General features: G+C 39.3%; 1 protein-coding gene across 2 annotated transcripts in view; it reads left to right on the top strand.

Moving 5' to 3' along the window:
- XRCC5 (X-ray repair cross complementing 5) overlaps positions 1 to 17,702 on the top strand; it is a 62,664-nt gene that overhangs the window by 40,899 nt on the left and 4,063 nt on the right. For both annotated transcript variants that reach the window (XM_083349854.1, XM_083349855.1), the window contains exons 17-19: positions 10,847 to 10,956; positions 11,450 to 11,546; positions 13,981 to 14,048. In XM_083349854.1, coding sequence (XP_083205980.1) covers positions 10,847 to 10,956; positions 11,450 to 11,546; positions 13,981 to 14,048 — 275 coding nt within the window. The remainder of the gene's footprint in view (positions 1 to 10,846; positions 10,957 to 11,449; positions 11,547 to 13,980; positions 14,049 to 17,702) is intronic.

Here is a 17,702-nt window from a genome sequence, read left to right as displayed (position 1 = left end):
TGCCATAGTCACTTCATTTTTTTTCATCTCTTTTTCTTTTGTCTTTTCTAAAATCATGCTTCTCGGGGTGTGGGGAGGTTAAACAGCTTTTCCTAGAGACTTGAGGCCTTCTCTTGTAGATGGCTTTGGAAATTCATCTCAGGATTACAGGATTACAGGATTATTTCTTTTCTCTGGTGTAATATACACAGAGCCAAGGCTTCTGCATGGTGTGTTTTATCTGGCACATTTGGAGTGTGCCGTATATATATATAGCTATGGACCCTAAATTTCTGCACAGAAGATACTAATCCAGTTTTGGCTTTGCGGCATGAAGGATATGGCCAAAAATGTATTAAAAATGCCTTCACAAATATAAGTTATAGGGTAATGTTAATAATTGAAAACAAGCTTTAGAGTAGTTTGCTTGCCATTATTGATCATCATTACTGACAAATCTATGGTGACTTTCCAAGGAATCCCTGAACAAAGTTGAAAAATTAGTTTGATTTTTTTAAAAAAAACCCTCTTCTTAGTCTAAAACTTTGAGGAATAGAACGCCATGTGAAGAAAATCTACCTACTGAGCTTTCCAAAAAACCTGAATTCAGCTAGGAATTGAATGGTTTGTCAGTGCTGTAACTACATTATACTGGAAGAAGATGTAAAGCAGTGAGCCTGTCCACCATCCACTTAATGGGGAAGATAAAAGATTCTTGGACTGAGTGCAGGAAGTGCTTATATAAGGACAAGTACAAAGAGTTAGAAGAGTGTTAGGCAGAAGGAGTGGAGAGATGGAGGAATACAACACAAAAACCCTCGTCTGTCTCAAATAAATGAACACTGGATGAGAAGGATAAGAAGACAGTGTGATAACTGAAGAAGATTTAACACCAATAATTGAATGGATGGCAATACTGATGAGAATTGGAGGAACAGAAATAAAGGATTGAGTTGGATGTGAAAGGAAGCTAGAGGAGAATTGGAAAAACTTTAGACAGAGAAAGCCAAAAGTGAGAATAAAACAGATGTATTGGAAAGGACAAATCCTAATGGAACAGGCTCCTGGCATTAGAACAACTAGAGCAACTAGAGAGATCAACATGAGCCATTAGACGTTAAGTGGCCAAGAACAGCAGTGGATTTTGGTAATACTCTTAAGCCCTGACAGCTATTTGAATGGCTGCTGAGGAAAGTGAAGAAGTGGAGTTGGTGCTAGTTGAGAATAAATTGTCAGCTCATATTCCTGTGGTCAGTGAGGATCAATATGAGAGCACAAATAATCACTTCTGGCTTGCCATCGGTCCTATGTAGTGGTAGGGAAACACAGGAAAACCTAGCCAGCTATGAAAGACCTATTTCAGAGACTGTGGGAAGGAAGTGGGAGAGCAGAAGTTCAGTGACTGCAAGAAGAGGCTTCACGGCCCAGATTTCAAAGGAATCATTTCAAAGAGACTCTGTTTTAATTGGCTCACTATATGTCTGCCTGGGAATTTACTCCTACAGTGTTCCAAGATTGTTGTCAAGATTAATATAGCTGGAAAATCCAAGAAGTGGAAACCATGTGGATTTCAGAAACATATCTTGATTGCTAGTTAGGGGTAAAAATATCTTGTGTATCGACAAGCAGTAATAATCTTACTTAAAAAGGTAAAGGTAAAGGTTCCCCTGCACATGCGTGCTAGTCGTTTCCGACTCTAGGGGCCGGTGCTCATCTCTGTTTCAAAGCTGAAGAGCCAGCGCTTGTCCGAGGACGTCTCCGTGGTCATGTGGCTGGCATGACTAGATGCCAAAGGCGCACGTAACGCTGTTACCTTCCCACCGTAGTGGTCCCTATTTTTCTACTTGCATTTTTACATGCTTTCGAACTGCTAGGTTGGCAGAAGCTGGGATGCGGCACTCAGGATTTGACCCGCCAAACTGCCGACCTTCTGATCGACAAGCTCAGCATCCTAACCCACTGTGTGTGCTTAAAACTAAGCATAGTATAGGTAAAATAGAATATAAACCAGCATAAACAAAAATTGGACACAATACGCTATCTCTTTGGGAGAACTCTAATGCTGGCAAAGGTGGAAGGAAAGAGAAGAAAGAGAATGACCAGCAGCAAGGTGAATGGATTCAGTTATGGTGGCAATGAGTGCATGGTTGGAAGAGCTGAAGGACCAGGTTAGCAGTACCAGGTTGGGAGAAGATCATGCTGGAGGAGATCTGTGTAGTTCACTAAGAGCTGACAGCAACCTGATGGCATATAATCAATAAACCACCACTCCCCCCCTCCACAAACACATATTATCAACATAAGATAGTCCCTGATTCCAGCCTAATCCTAGTCTAAAGCTATATCAGCTATTGTCAAGGAAAATTTTTCCAACATTACTAAGGTCATCAATTTGAGTTGGAGTTAAACAGATCCTCAGCTTCCTTTACCCATCTACTTTCCTGAAATATTCAGTAATGGATTGAGGTTTCTGTTGGAGTCAGGTTAGTATATTTCACGGTCCTTCCACCGTGACCTGAAGACCTGGTTGTTCCAACAAGCGTGCCTGGACTGACTATGGTTTTTAATTAGGCTTTTTACTGGGTTAAATTGTCTCGTAATTTTGCATTTATTGTTTAATTCTCTTTTAAATTTTTTACTCTATGTTTTTTTTATTCTTATTGTTGTGAGCCGCCCTGAGTCCTCAGGGAGAACGGCGGCATATAAATTTAATAAAATAAATAAATAAATAACTATCAAATTGTTTCCCCTTATTTAGTACATAGAGAGAATTGTACCGTTTCAGGTTTTGGTTCCAAAAAGTAGCTACAAAGAATGCTGTGGCTAAGTATTCTTCAGAAAGGGAGCGTGTTGTTGTTTCAGTGGGGAAGTTAGTAGATCAAAATGAACTTGAAAATTCATTGACAATTGGGAGTGCCTTCACAATAAAGACTTCTATACTTACCTGATGCCTGGGGTTTTAATTTAACACATCACTGAAGAGGCAGCACTCTAGGAATAGGGGGGAGGGGGGAAAAACAGCAGGATTTCATTTTTATTGCTGCAGTTTATAAGAAATTATAATTTATGACAGGATCGTTAAGTATGGAGGGGATGAACTTAGAAAGAATCTGACTATTCTATAAAGGAAGCAGCATTGGTACATCCTGGCCCAGTTTCTTTTTTGCTGCAGGTCAGTATAGCTGTTGCCGTTATTGGATCACATTAAGTGCTACAAAATAACTGTTATGGTCCCTGAATTAGCATCCAATTAATATGGATTAATAGGTACATGCACTACATGGGTTGCTTCAAATGGTGCTCCAATGAATTCTAGGGATTCACCAGAGGCAGGTTGCTTTTTTCGTCCTCTGATCATAGCAATGGACAAGCGCCTTAGAATGACAGATTATTGTTGAATTTATTTATATACTTATACTTGTGGTGTGTATATGCTGCCTGTTCACAGAGGGTGACTAACAGTGTCAACATAAAGTAAAATATTGTAATACTCCAAGACAAATTACAAAATTAGAGCCTTGGTGGAGCAGTGGGCTAATGCCTCCTTAAGTAACACCAGCTGCCTGCAATTAGTGCAGGTTCGCATCCCACCAGGCTCAAGGTTGACTCAGCCTTCCATCCTTCCGAGGTAGGTAAAATGAGGACCCAGATTGTTGGGGGCAATAAGCTGACTTTGTAATAATGCCACTTGGGGGTGTGTGAAAGCCCTAATAAGCAGGCATATACATAGAATGAAGGCTACTGCTAAGCTTGTAAGCCGCCCTGAGTCTTTGGAGAAGGGCGGGATATAAATGGAATTTTTTTTTAAAAATCAGAAGATAAAGCCTAATATAGAAACACCATGTGCTCCACTCTCAGTTATAACACGCCCTCCTCTTGTGCAAAATGGAACAGAGCAGGTCTTCAGTTCTTCACCATTTTTTCCGAAGCTCAAGGTATAGCATGGCTGGTTTTACCAAAAGATTGGCAGGGAGAAATTGAGTACTGTTCTGTACCAGCCTGCTACCGGCCCTGCAGAAAAGGCAGGGACAACCCCTTTTACAAGAAGGCAAGAGGCTGGAATTACGCCTGCCAAATTTATTGCTACAAAAACAAATAGAACAAGACACGAACCAAGAAACAGGAGCTTTTCAAGCGGTTGCCTTCAGCAAACCAGCCCTCCCACGCATTCCCCCTTAAATACAGTTCAGGGCGTGGCTTCTTTGCCTCCTTCCGAGGAGCCCCATTGCCTTCCTCTGTTTACTCCTGATTGACTGCCTCCTGCGTCGGGCGTCCTTGAACAGGGCCAGCTGTGGGTCATCTTCATCCACGCTGTCAGGCTCACACAGCTGGGTCTGCGTCGTGACCAGGTGAGAGGGGCCTGGCTGAGGGCTCTCATCAAGCTGTCCAACCCCCTCAGCAAGCTCTTCAACACCCCCCTCCTCCTCCTCCTCTGAGTCGTCCGACCCAACTGCCAAACCCACAGGCTGACCCTGAATCACAACAGGTACAGATAGTCCTCAATTTACAACTGTTTGTTTAGTGACCGTTCCAAGTTACAACAGCACTGAAAAATGTGGCGTATGACCGTTTTTCACAATTGCAATCTTTGAAGCATCCCTATGATCATGTGATCAGAATCCAGCTGGTTCACATTCATGACAGTTGCAGTGTCCCAGGGTCTTGTGATCTACCTTTTGCAACCTTCTGACAAAGTCAGTGGGGAAGCCAGATTCACTTAACAACCGTGTTACTAATTTAACAACTGCAGTGATTCACTTAACAACTGTGGCAAGAAAGGTCATAAATTGAGGCAAAACTCACTTAACAAATATCTCACTTAACAACAGAAATTTTGGGCTCAATTGTAGTTCTCAGTTGAGGACTACCTGTAGTAGTATGTGCTTCTTTTCCTTAGGTACATGTTACATAGAAAAATCTGTGTGATTTTATATTTTCCTGTAAAGCTTCAGTATTATGCCTTAGAAATAAGTATTTATTTTAGTAACTAGGTTAAATTTGGCTCACACTTGGTTTTGTCCCATCCTTGGTGAGACACCTTTGTTGAGTAGGATTGTTTTTCTCACTTCAGTCCAATTAACCTTGAGAAACAGATACCCCTTAGCTTTGAGGTCATGTCATCACCACCTGTTATAAAGAATAACTACTCATTAGTTTTGATTGTCACTATTTTGGCAAGATTTCACAATCTTGAACCTTGATGGTCTCACTCTTGGCAAAAATGCAAGCGTTTCAAGATAAGATAGGTTTGCCCTCTTTGTCCTTGGTGAAATCTAGTGAGATGACACCATTGAAAAGTAGTTGTGCTTAATTATAGTTCAGACCTACAGTATATAAGTTAGTCAAGTCGAAGAAGGCATAACCAGGAGGGGTTACTAGGTTTGAAGAGGTCAAATTTTAATAATGCTGCACCTATCATTTGGGAAGCAATCAAATGTTACTGTTCCTGAAATACTTCCAAAGACATTCTCCAGACATTCTAGTTGTGGCACTACAGTGATTTACTCACTGCCACTTATAATAACGTTTCCTTGCAGGTATTCTGTGAGTGCTGTCTAGAACGGGGGTCTTCAAAGTTGGTTCTTTTATGACTTGTGGACTTCAACACCCAGAATTCCTCAGCCAGGCACCCTGGCTGAGGAATTCTGGGAGTTGAAGTCCACAAGTCATAAAAGGGCCAAGTTTGAAGTCCCCTGCTCTAGAACGTGGCATAGTTTCCTGCAATACAAATAACCGTCCAACTTTATTTTGTATCAGTGTTTTTTTACTAAGCAACTAAATTTTGGAAAATATTTTTGCTGTAATAGGAAAATGTGGATTGTTTGGTTTGTTACATTATGACATAGCTGTATTTTTGTTTTGAACTGTGGGAGTTCTATAATTGTGTTTGGGGGGAAGACAGGCAGAAGTCTTAAGCATAATAAAATAATTGTTGTGAGAAGTAGCTTTCTATGAAATTATGTGTATTCATTATACAGTTAAATTTGTTGTAGCAATTATAAAGATTAAATTTATTCTTTAAGAGGAGGAGAATTGCAGCTATTGTATATATGTCAAGCTAGCTTATTTCTTTCCCCATCAGTTTTGAAACTGTTGTTTATTTGACAAAATAAAAAGCCACATAAAGGCTATTATTTCCTGGTTTTGTGGACAAAAATAGCTGTCTTTCCATAGAATCACTCACAAGTGCCCTTAATTGTTTAGAGAAGTGTCTAGATCTGTTTGGAAGCTTTAACTTTCAGGATTCAATCTGAAGAGGCATGAAGAAAGCTGGCCAGGCCAATCTAAAATTAAATTAAATCCTTTTTGAAGATCTGTCAGTATTGCCTACTAATTGACTGCTTGGTCATTCTAAGCAGCTACAAGAGCTGAAGTCCAAAGTTTTCATCTAATAATTAGGTACAATACTTTCTACAGGCCAAAGATTTGGAAGATGTCTTCCTTACAGACCTATTCCATCAATTGATATCTTACAATACAACATTCTTTTATAATTAACAGAAACAACAATGTCTTCTGCATACATGGAACTTGGCATAGCCCATCCTATAAAGAAAGAATGCTAATAGTCTCATTTTATTCATGTACAGAAGCCTATTTTGGTTATGGATTAGCTTCCCTGTTATGCATGCTTGGATACCTAGATCTAATTTGTGAAATAAGAGGTACTTGGCACTTCTACCAGATGTTTCTCTGCCAACTCTTCTGATGAAAGACCCAAGGTGATAGAAGTTGTGAACTGCACACTAAATTTGAGAAAGTAATGATTACTTATCAGTTATTTAATCATAATTCTAAGATATAACATTGCAAAATTACTCATTACTTGTTGAAAATAGATCTAGGTAACCCTCTAGGAGGCATAAAACAAATTTGGGAGCCAAATTTAGGTAAATAGTTGGAGGATGCAATATGGCATGTCTTTAATGAAGCCTGGGGAATTGCTGTGTCCTTAAGTGGAAGAATTAGATTTTAAAATCTCTTCTTTCTGGTAGCCCCAAAAGAACCTCACATATAACATCTGACCACAGGATGCCAAAAGAGTTGTAATCAGAGAGGGATTTTCTTCCCTTAAAATAATATATACACATGTACATATCTATACGTTATCACAAGAGCACGCATAATTAATCTAAAAAAAAGATTTACTCTATTACTAGCTTCTCTGCAAGGTAATGTTCCTTGAAAGTATTTTTCAAAGTAATTTCCACAGTAAGATGAAACAAAGGGGTTGAGATACTTCATTTCATGTGAGATGAATAAGTTGTAATGGAGCTTTCAGTGCTGCTATTTCATACTATTATACCTTAAAGGAGTTGCTTTTAAAACTGACGTGTTTTTTTAAAAAAAATAAATAAATAATAAATTAATGTTTTGAGTCTTAGGTTGTTCAGATTGGCAAGAATTTGTTTTAGGTCAGTTACAAAGGCCATATATTTATTCTAAAACATGTTTTAAATGAAAACAACCTTAGTAAATTATTCAGTCTTATCTACCAGATTCAAAAGCCAAACTGTGATTCATGGGTATCTCTGTAGCATTTGTAGCCCCTTAAACATATACTTCTGTGCCTAGGTCTCATTTTGCCCTTTCAATTCAAATTAGCTGCATTGCCCTATTAATTAAGCCATACAAAAAGATTATTCCTCTTTGCCCATGTCACAGTATAAAAATATAAAAAAGAACACATCTCCATTTGGTTTAGAATTTTGTTTAGAATCTAGATCCAAATAATTATCTGGATGCTAGCATATTATCACAGTGTTGGCTAGTTTTACAAGTACTCCTTTTCTAGCTATTTATTTTTTGTGTGCTTATGATCCCTTCTCTGATGATGGCTGTCTGTGATTTAATAATTCTTTGTAAATTAAGAAAGCTACTGTTTAGATCTTGCCCATCAATGATGATCCAGATTAAACGCTGTTTTGTTATCCATATGCCTTGCAAAAACCACACCAAGCTCCTTCGAAAGTGATAGAGTATGTACGTCTAGGAAACATTTTTGTGAGTCAGATCATTTGGAATTTTGAAGCCTGAGGTTTGTGTTCTCACTAAATAGGGCCTTGCAAAACTTGTCTACTGTAGATCTTAGATATATCTAGCTCTAAACACCTGAATGAGAGAAATAAGATATTTTGGTTCTCTAATTTGATTTAACAGTTGCCTAGTGGCAGATTTGTTTCTTCAAAACAGCACAGGGTTGTGATAGCACACCTTCATCTTTTTTTTTTTTACCTGGATCTTTTTCCTTAGAAATACAGCTTAACATGCCACAATTAAAACTTACACAACCACAGCCTAAAGATGAACTTACCCCATAGCTAACACCCAGACAACAGCCAGGTCTTCAGTATTAATGAAAAATCAGCATGATTGGGACTATCTAAATCTTGTCTGCTGTTTGTGGGACAGGTACCACAACAGAAAAAAAACATACTTTTGGGGCCCCATTAAGTGACAGTTTAACACAAGGGACCTGGAGAAGGCATGCTGTATCAGGCATCATGGGAGAAGCAGAAACTATTGGAGAAAGATGGAACCGGGCAAAGGCCTTCCTAGCCATGGCGGTCAACTACTCCTTAAGTAGTTGCTAACTAGCTTAGTCTTGGAAAGGTCTACCCCATTCAAAACTAAAGTTAGTAAGATCTGAGAAGACTCCAAACCCACAGCCATTCAGTCTTACCTTGATTGGGCTTGAGGTTGTTCCTTCACTTTTAGAACCCTACATTTTCTAGACACTGCAGAAACATCTTGATGGGATCACTTGTCAGACTGATTATACCTAATTCCATGCTATTGGATGATCTTGCTCAGTAGCCTCATATAGATGCTGAAGTGGGAGTGGAGAGGTGGTAAACGTTATGTAGAACGCCTCAAAGCAGAGGTTTATGGCTACCCTCCCCCACCCCAGCTATAATCACCAACTGGTATTGATCCCCCCAAAAAGAATACTGAAACACTTTTACCCAAATGCCCAGTCTTCTAGGTTGATCTATACCATGATCAATCATACTGAAAACCACTGAGAAATCAAAGAGGGCCAGGATAGAAACAACCACCCTGATTTCTCCAGAGGTCCTCAGCAAGTGTAATCAATGCTATCTCAGTACTATAACTTTCTTGCGAAGGTTGTTGAGAGTGTGGTGGCGCATCAGCTCCCTCTGGTCCCGGATGAAGCGGATTATTTGGACCCCTACCAATCGGGTTTCAGGCCCGGGTACAGCACGGAGACGGCATTGGTCGCTCTGGTGAATGATCTCTGGAGGGCTCGGGATAGGGGATATTCCTCTGTCCTAGTCCTATTAGACCTCTCGGCGGCTTTCGATACCATTGACCATGGTATCTTGCTGCGGCGTCTCAGGGGATTGGGAGTGGGAGGCACAGTTCTTCAGTGGTTCTCCTATCTCCTGGGACGCTCACAGTCGGTGTTGGCAGGGGGGCAGAGATCGGCCCCTAGGTCTCTCGTTTGTGGAGTTCCTCAGGGGTCGGTTCTCTCGCCTCTCCTGTTCAACATCTACATGAAACCGCTGGGTGAGATCATTCGTGGTTTTGGAGTTGGGTATCATCAATACGCCGATGATACCCAACTTTTCTTTTCGACCCCAAACCACCCCAGTAATGCCCTTGCTGTGATGTCCCGTTGCCTGGAGGCAGTTCGGGTCTGCATGGGGAGGAACAGACTTCAACTCAACCCTGACAAGACTGAGTGGCTGTACATTTCGGCATCCCGGGACATTCAAAATGTTCCATCTCTTTCTATGGGGGGTGAGCTTTTACCCCCCGTGGATAGGGCTCGCAACTTGGGAGTCCTCCTAGATTCACGGCTTACTCTGGAAGATCATATAGTGGCCGTGACTAGGGGGGCTTTCGCCCAGGTTCACCTGGTGCGCCAGTTGCGGCCCTATCTCGACCGGGATGCTCTGTGTACGGTCACTCATGCGCTCGTGACCTCTCGCCTTGACTACTGTAATGCTCTCTACATGGGGCTTCCCTTGAAGACCACTCGGAGGCTCCAACTGGTACAGAATGCGGCCGCGAGAGTTGTCCTGGGAGTTTCCCGGTACTCCCATGTTACACCTTTGCTCCGCGAGCTGCATTGGCTACCAGTTGTCTTCCGGGTGAGGTTCAAGGTCCTAGTCATGATCTTTAAGTCCTTACATGGCATGGGTCCGGGTTACCTCGGGGACCACCTGCTGCCGGCGTCAACTTCCCTCCGCCCAGTACGTGCCCACAGAGAGGGCCTCCTCAGGGTGCCTCCGGTCAGGGAATGTCGACTGGTGGCCCCCAGGGGGAGGGCCTTCTCTGTGGGCGCTCCAGCATTATGGAACCAACTGCCGGTTGAGCTCCGGATGGCATCTGACCTCTGATCCTTCCGTCGCGGGTTGAAGACCCACTTATTTGAATTAGCTGGTCTGGCCTGATAGGGGAATATGGGTTTTTAAATTGATTTTTAGTATTTATTATTGTTGTTTTAACTGGGCACTGGTTTAATTTCCTTTTAACTTTTGTATTGTTATTTATATATGCCCTGTGAACCGCCCTGAGTCCCTAGGGAGAAGGGCGGTATAGAAATCAAATAAAACTAAACTAAACTAAACTATAACCTGATCTGACTTCTGACTGAAAAAGGGCCAGGTAATCTGCCTCCTGCAGAACCTTCTTGTGTTGCCATTTGGTTACATTCTCAACAGCCTTCCTGCAAAAGGGAAGGATAAAGGCTGTTTAATAGGATTGAGCCCAGGGATGGTTTCTTAAAGTTAACGCTTGAATTAATCAGTATTGTAATATGTTGCACAGTTTGAATAACATTCACTCTGCTTATGCATTCCAAATTATATATCTGAGTTTTATGATTCTTGTCTTCTAGTTAGCCAGCAGCTGATAAAACACATATTTCAGTTTTTGGAAAACAGAGGGCATCTGTATTACATGAAGAGCATCAACTGCATAAAAGTTTTCAGAGAGGACGCTATTAAGGTAACGTGGATGTTAAAGCCATAATCTTTTCTGCAATGAGATTTGATTTTTTAAAAATTGAAAACTGATGAAGTGGCATCAAAAAATGCACAGAACAAAATTGTTATAGTATGCTAGAGATATAAAAGAGATGGCTGTGCTCTGTATTTGATCTGAGGTCCGTATTCTGAACAGATCAAGCTTTCTTGAAATTTTTAATTACCTGCAACTGTTAGATGAAATGAAAGTTTCATCTAAAATAATTTCTTAGTCTCAGCCACCAAACAAGCACTGCTCCTTTGATAAATGATTTGATAGATCACATTGTGATTCACTGCATACTAGACGCTTGACTCTAAATGGGGGCAGATAAATGTCTTTGTGGTGGTTTGTAATTCTCTTCTATGCCTCCTTCATTCAGAGTATCACGATGAATTAAGAATATGGTATCTCTTTGGTGTCAAGCTAATATTTATTTCCCTGTCTTATTCCTTTGCTGTTGTCACCATGTCAGCTATCAGAAGTGCAGTGCTTTAATGATTTTTTGGTGGCGTTGAAAAAAAGGCTGGAAGACAAAAACTTACCAGATTTCTGGGAGATTGTGATACAAGGTATGTCAAACATTGTTTATGGTATGTAGTGAGGAAGAAAGGATTTAACTGTAAAGCATCCTAGAAATGTGAAAAAAACAGTACTTCTATTCAAAATAATTATTTTTTAAATTTGATTTATTTATCAAATTTAGATACCACTCATTTTACTGTCTAGGTGACAAATGTATACTGTATGTGTGTGTGTTTGTGTATACATATACACACACTGTATATACATATATACACACATACACACAAACACACACAGAGGAATACAAACGGAAATATATCTGTATGTTTGTGCGTTTGTATTCCTGTATGCACTTGTGTGTGTGTGTGTGTGCACAGAGAAATACATATATACACATAAGCATACACACATGTATATATGTATGTGTGTGTGTGTTCCTGTGTGAATACACATGTACGTATAGAAAGCATTCATTTTTAAATACAAGTTGCAGGTGGGCAATGAATTTGATGAAAGGATTGGGTACACAGTAGTCATTCTACTACTAGGAATTGTATTATTGAACCCTGTATTATTGTAAAAACATATTCAATCCATGCTGTGTTATCCTGCAGGTAGAAGGGGTGTGAGTCATAGAATGTGTCACTAATCCCTTCATCCCCCCTATTATCCCCAGCTCCATTTTCCCCATTACTCCAAAGGGTATCGATGGAGCATAGGGGATTGGCAGAGAACAGTTCTTCTGCTGTTCAGCCACTAGATCAAAAACTTCCCACAGACAGAGGAATTATAGTGTTTCATCCCTAGAAACCTTTTGATGCATTCAACCCATTCATTATAATACTAAAATGTTTGAACCAGATTTTCCATGCAAGTGGCACTCAAACAATATATTCCATTGCAAATGTTTTGGGGCATAGTGAATGGGGGGAAAAATCACCTATAGCCAGAATGCTTTAATAAAGTTGTACTTAATTTGTAGCTAAGGTGTTACATGGGTTGAATGCTCACCTCCCCGACTTTTCATTGGATCTGTTATTACTTCTTTATGCACAACTTATAACAGATCATCACTTACCTGCCACCTAAAATAAAAGTATTATTGCACGTTCTTTGTTCCCATGTTTATTCAAATTTCTGTAGGCATCTCCAGATGTAATGCAGAAAGCTTTTATAGAGGTATGGCAGATTTATGTGTCATGCTTCAATCAAGTGGGGAATAATCAATCAAAAGAATGTTTTGTGTAAGCTAACTTTAAAACGGGCAAACAATAACTCAAACATTCATGCTGATATAGCTTGTATTTTTAACATGCACATACATAAAGACTTGTGCATCCCAAAAGCAGAAAGCCACTTGATTTATATAAATTCTTCCCAGCTAAAGGCCTTTTATATTAATGACAATTTAAAGAGTATGAAATAAATATTTGGCTAAAACCATAGGACAGTCAATCTTGGCTGTATATCAAACATAGGTGCTAAATCATGAAATAGAGAATGTCAGCTTCCTGTGCAAGCTAACAGATGTTTCCCCATAATAATTATAGAGGCAATCAAAATTCATAAACATCTGGCTAGCTTACATAGGGAGAGAGTCATCAATTAGAGGTTGGTTATGATCATTCTCATCTATTGAACATGAGTCGTGACATTTGGTTTTCTCTGAAGAAGTTAATACCTAGCGAAGTTAGCAAGTTAGCAAAATGTTAGTAGTAGAGGTGAGACGGCTGATGCTGAAAAAAAAATGCCACAGTAAGCCAGATCAAAATAATTTATCTCTTAAGGAAGATTTAAACATATCTGATAAGATGAGAAGGACTAAAAATGTCCCTCACCCCCAATTTACTTCAACCAATTTTATTCTTTTTAATCCAGATAATCTGGATTGCAAAATACTTCTGTGGAAGACCAGGATGCATTGCTATAAAAATGTTGTTGATGGGTTATATATATTTAACAGATGAATTAGGGTAGATGAGTGCTATTGTCATGTGGATCTCAAGAAATATTTTGCTTTCTGACTGTGATACTTACGAGCCGTGGTGGCGCAGTTGTTAAAATGCAGTATTGCAGGCTAACTCACTACTCACTGCCAAAGTTTGACTCTGGCTCAAGGTTGACTCAGCCTTCCATCCTTCAGAGGTTGGTAAAATGTGGACCCAGATTGTTGGGGACAATATGCTGACTCTGTAAACCGCTTAGAGAGGGGTGTAAAAGTACTATGAAGCAGTATATTTTATTTATTTATTTATTTATTTTATTTTATTAGATTTATATACCGCCCCTCTCCAAGGACTCGGGGCGGTGTACAGGGCAATTAAACGCTAACAACACGCAAGGTATAAAAATTAAGATTAAATCAATAGCCCTAAGTAATAAATACAATCTAAAATTTAAGTCTATGTGCTATTGCTATTGACCTGTAATGCTTTAGCTTATATGAAAAAAGTTAAATGTAAATTACTTGCTTACTTTTAGATGGAATTTCATTGATCACCAATGAGGAAGCTGAAGGAAGCTCTCTGACAGCTGAAGATGCCAAAAAGGTATCAGGTTTTAGCATACTAATATCTAAAATACATGGTTTGCTATATAGGCTCTTGGTAAATATGGAATATTGTCACCACTTTGCCCCATGATGCAAATGATACCATCTTTAATTCTAGTAAATTCATTTCCGGAAAAAGGTTCTAACTTCATGTTTCCCTATATAAATATAAATGTATATTCCTATGAAATGTGATGAAGATCCCTATATTCAGCTATTCTGAGTCAACTATCCTATATCCTTTTCATTGTGAGCATTTTTAACTAGCACATTATTTTCATCATCCTGTCCCCTTCTTTATAGCAATATTCTGTTGTGGAAATAAGCATATACAGGTTGAAAAATAAAATCAACCTTGCATGCTGCTTCACTACATTTATGTTGTTAGGGAAACTGGTGAGAATTCCAACTTCTTGTTTGTTAAATCTTTATTGTTCAAATATTAATAATAGTTTGTTCCTTTTTATAACAAGACAACTGATAAGGACCTATAGCTCAAACTGATAAGGATAGGAGTCATTTATTCATTCCATCTCTAGATCAAGGGAGGACAATATATGGATCACATGCTGCAGCCACAAATCTTTCTTCTCAGGACAGCCATCAAAATTTGGCCGCAAAGCACTGAATGGACTACCTGTGATTTGGGATCAATGTAACAGACATCAATAAAAATTAAGGCCTATTATCACTATAAATGGAACTTGCATTTGATACACAGCGGTTGCTAGAATTATTTTGTCGTTCCTTTGTCAGGCTTTACTGTCTTTTCAGCTCAGTTCTTGGAATTTCTTCCCTAGCCCCAAATGACTTAGATTTCAGGCCCAACCATAAAGTGATACTGGGAAACGTCAGCTCATCTTCCCAGAGGTATTACTCTGGAGTCCCATAAAACTCCATCTTATTTCCCATAATGTTTAATATCTGTAGGAAGTTACTGCAAAGGACTGTTTGCAGATTTATTTTTCATCATTATGAAGATGATTCTCAGTTATGCTCCTGTCCTGTAAGCTTGAGTTGAACTTCTCCAGGTCCTCTGAGAGAACAGATTAAAATTCAAAACATACAAAGCAGGTTGTTACTGGTTTTAGGCTAGATTTGAAATACTTGTCTATTCTCGAAAAAGTTTCACTCTTAAATACCGGTAGGTTTACAAACCTGATATTTTCTTGGATCCAGCATTATAACATAACTTCAGTGACAAGCTAGAAGTGTTTATCAGCTTCAGCCAATAAACTATTGTGTCCCTACCTAGAGGAAATAAATCTGTTTTTGATGGCTGTTTTATTGGTAAGTCATGGTTGGGTTATTGTAATATAATATTAATGGAAAAGCCCTTGAAGATAATCTGAAAGCTGCAGATGGGCTAGAAGGAAGCACCAGCATAGTTGTGAATGGCGCTCTTCCACAAAGACCCTAGCCTTATTCAGCATAGAAACCATTTCTGTGATTGCTGATTGTGTTTGAATCCATGTTGACTTGCTAACAGCAGTGTATAAACAGTACACTATTGTGTAAATATGGTTTAGGATTGTTTCTTATAATATTACCTAATTACATGTAATCTTGGATTATCAGTGGGGTCCAGTTGTAGGAATTAGTTATATTTACTACTGATAGTTGAACAAGATCTTTTAGTGTTGGTGAAGCATTTTTAATTGAACACTTAGTCTGCTCACTAACAGGGGAGCACTCCATTTGGTTCAACCCTGCTGGCCCTTTGTAAGATCTTTTGTTACTGAGCCTGTGGCCCCTGTGTGTGATCAAGCCAGTATCACAGTTGTATTACTTGTGTTGGTTAGTCCTTTGTGTCAGCTGCTCTGTACGCTACTCATTGGTTTCTTTATAATGTTTTTATCCTCCTATTAATCATTGTTAGCTGCCCAGAGTCAAGTGTTTGAGATGGATGGCCATATAAATTGACCAAATAAATGAACACAGACACATGAACTACTAGGCCTTGAACTTCAATATAGTTGATCAGGCTGTAGATCAGCTTCTGTTCACATCATAGGCCACATTTCTATGTGCAGCTACCTTGACTTAAAGGCACTTAATATCGTCATAGATGAATAACACATCTAAAGCACCTGCCATTAACGGGTGCACGTTGTATTTAAATTGAGACCGGGAAGTCTATGCATGTTTTGCAAATGATTTGGAAGAAGAGCTTCAGATCTTGTGTGAGCATAGCCTCGCTCTATTATTCATTAAAGTAGACCAATTTTTTAAAAGATTTCTGTGGGTGCCTGAAAACAAGAGACTGATGCTTTAAGAAATGATGTGACTTTTCATGCCTTTTTACACTCTCATGCAAAGTCTGATAAAAACGAAGTTGCTTTTCTGAACAACAGAAGCAACAGAAACAACAACATCAGAAGCCTGCCTTCAGAATAATTTCCAAAGCATGCATGGTCCTTAGTAAGCAGGCATTTGTCTATGTCAGGCCTCTGTTTTTTTCACCGAGAAGGTACATTAAACTGACAGATACTCAAAAGAGCAAACATAGAAAGTGTTCCACTCTGTATAAGAGAGGTGGGCCAAGAATTTTGTGTCATTATCTTATGGCAAGTGAAGGATTTCAACACATATATGTAATTTTGCTTTTGTATCAATGTAAAGCAGTTTGTGCCAGGAAGCAGAAAAAAAATTCTACTGATGCTTAGTGCTTTTTGATTCAAAATAAAAAAAAGTTTAACATTGTTGCCAAGCAATTTCTCATCATCAGTGATTTCAACATTTCAGTTATGTGTTGTTTACATTTAATTTACTGTTATGGTGCCACTTCGGAGGCTTCAGAGTAAATATATGGTTTTCAAAAATAGCATTTTACCTTAAGTATAAAATGGGATTTGCTCCAGTGCAAAAAGGTCTTTAAATTTGACAGTTTGCTTTTACTTCAACATGGCCTGTAAAAAAATTGCATTACATCCACAACATCAGAGAAAGAGGAGCATCTAGGTATGCTGTGTCACAACTGTGCATTCTTTCTTACTGTATAAATCTTTCCAAATCTGGGTTTTGTTTTGTTGTAAAAGGCTGCGGAATCAGCCTTAAAATAAACATATTTTTTTTAGTATAGAGCTTGCCCATAGCTTACCAAAGAAGTGGCATTGGATTCTGATTCAAGAATCAGGTTATATCCGACATTGTCACATCTTGAAATGTGAGGTACTCTTTTGCTGGGTTTCACTTCTATTGCACATTTGTGTCAGGGGTTCCCTTGCCAAAATTCTTTCTTTGCAAACTAGCCTGGAACTAATATAAAGAAGATTCAAGATCTCTGTTAAACAGTGTTTTTTAGAAGTAAGGTTAAGGCACAGGTCTGCAACCTGCGGCTCCAGAGCCACATGTGGCTCCCAGTCCTCTGCCATGTGCAGTCCAAAAAAAAAAAAGTGGGACTAAAAAAGTTCAACCAATCATTTCATATATGCAGGGTAGGTGCATATCTCGCCTTGGCTCCACTCTTCAGTCAAACCCTGTTCTGCGCATGCGCGCATGTACGTGCATGTGCACACATTTTTTGCGGCTCCCAGTTTTTCCTTTTGTGAGGGAACCGGTTCCGAGTGGCTCTTTCACTGTTTCAGGTTGCTGACCCCTGGGTTAAGGTCACAACCTCAATTCCAATGCATATACTGCTTTCAAATGAGAT

The sequence above is a fragment of the Vipera ursinii genome (assembly GCF_947247035.1).
Source record: "Vipera ursinii genome assembly, chromosome: 1".
Lineage (NCBI taxonomy): Eukaryota > Metazoa > Chordata > Lepidosauria > Squamata > Viperidae > Vipera > Vipera ursinii.
The sequence above is the reverse complement of the archived record's forward strand: the minus strand, read 5'-3'. Positions and strand labels throughout refer to the sequence as shown.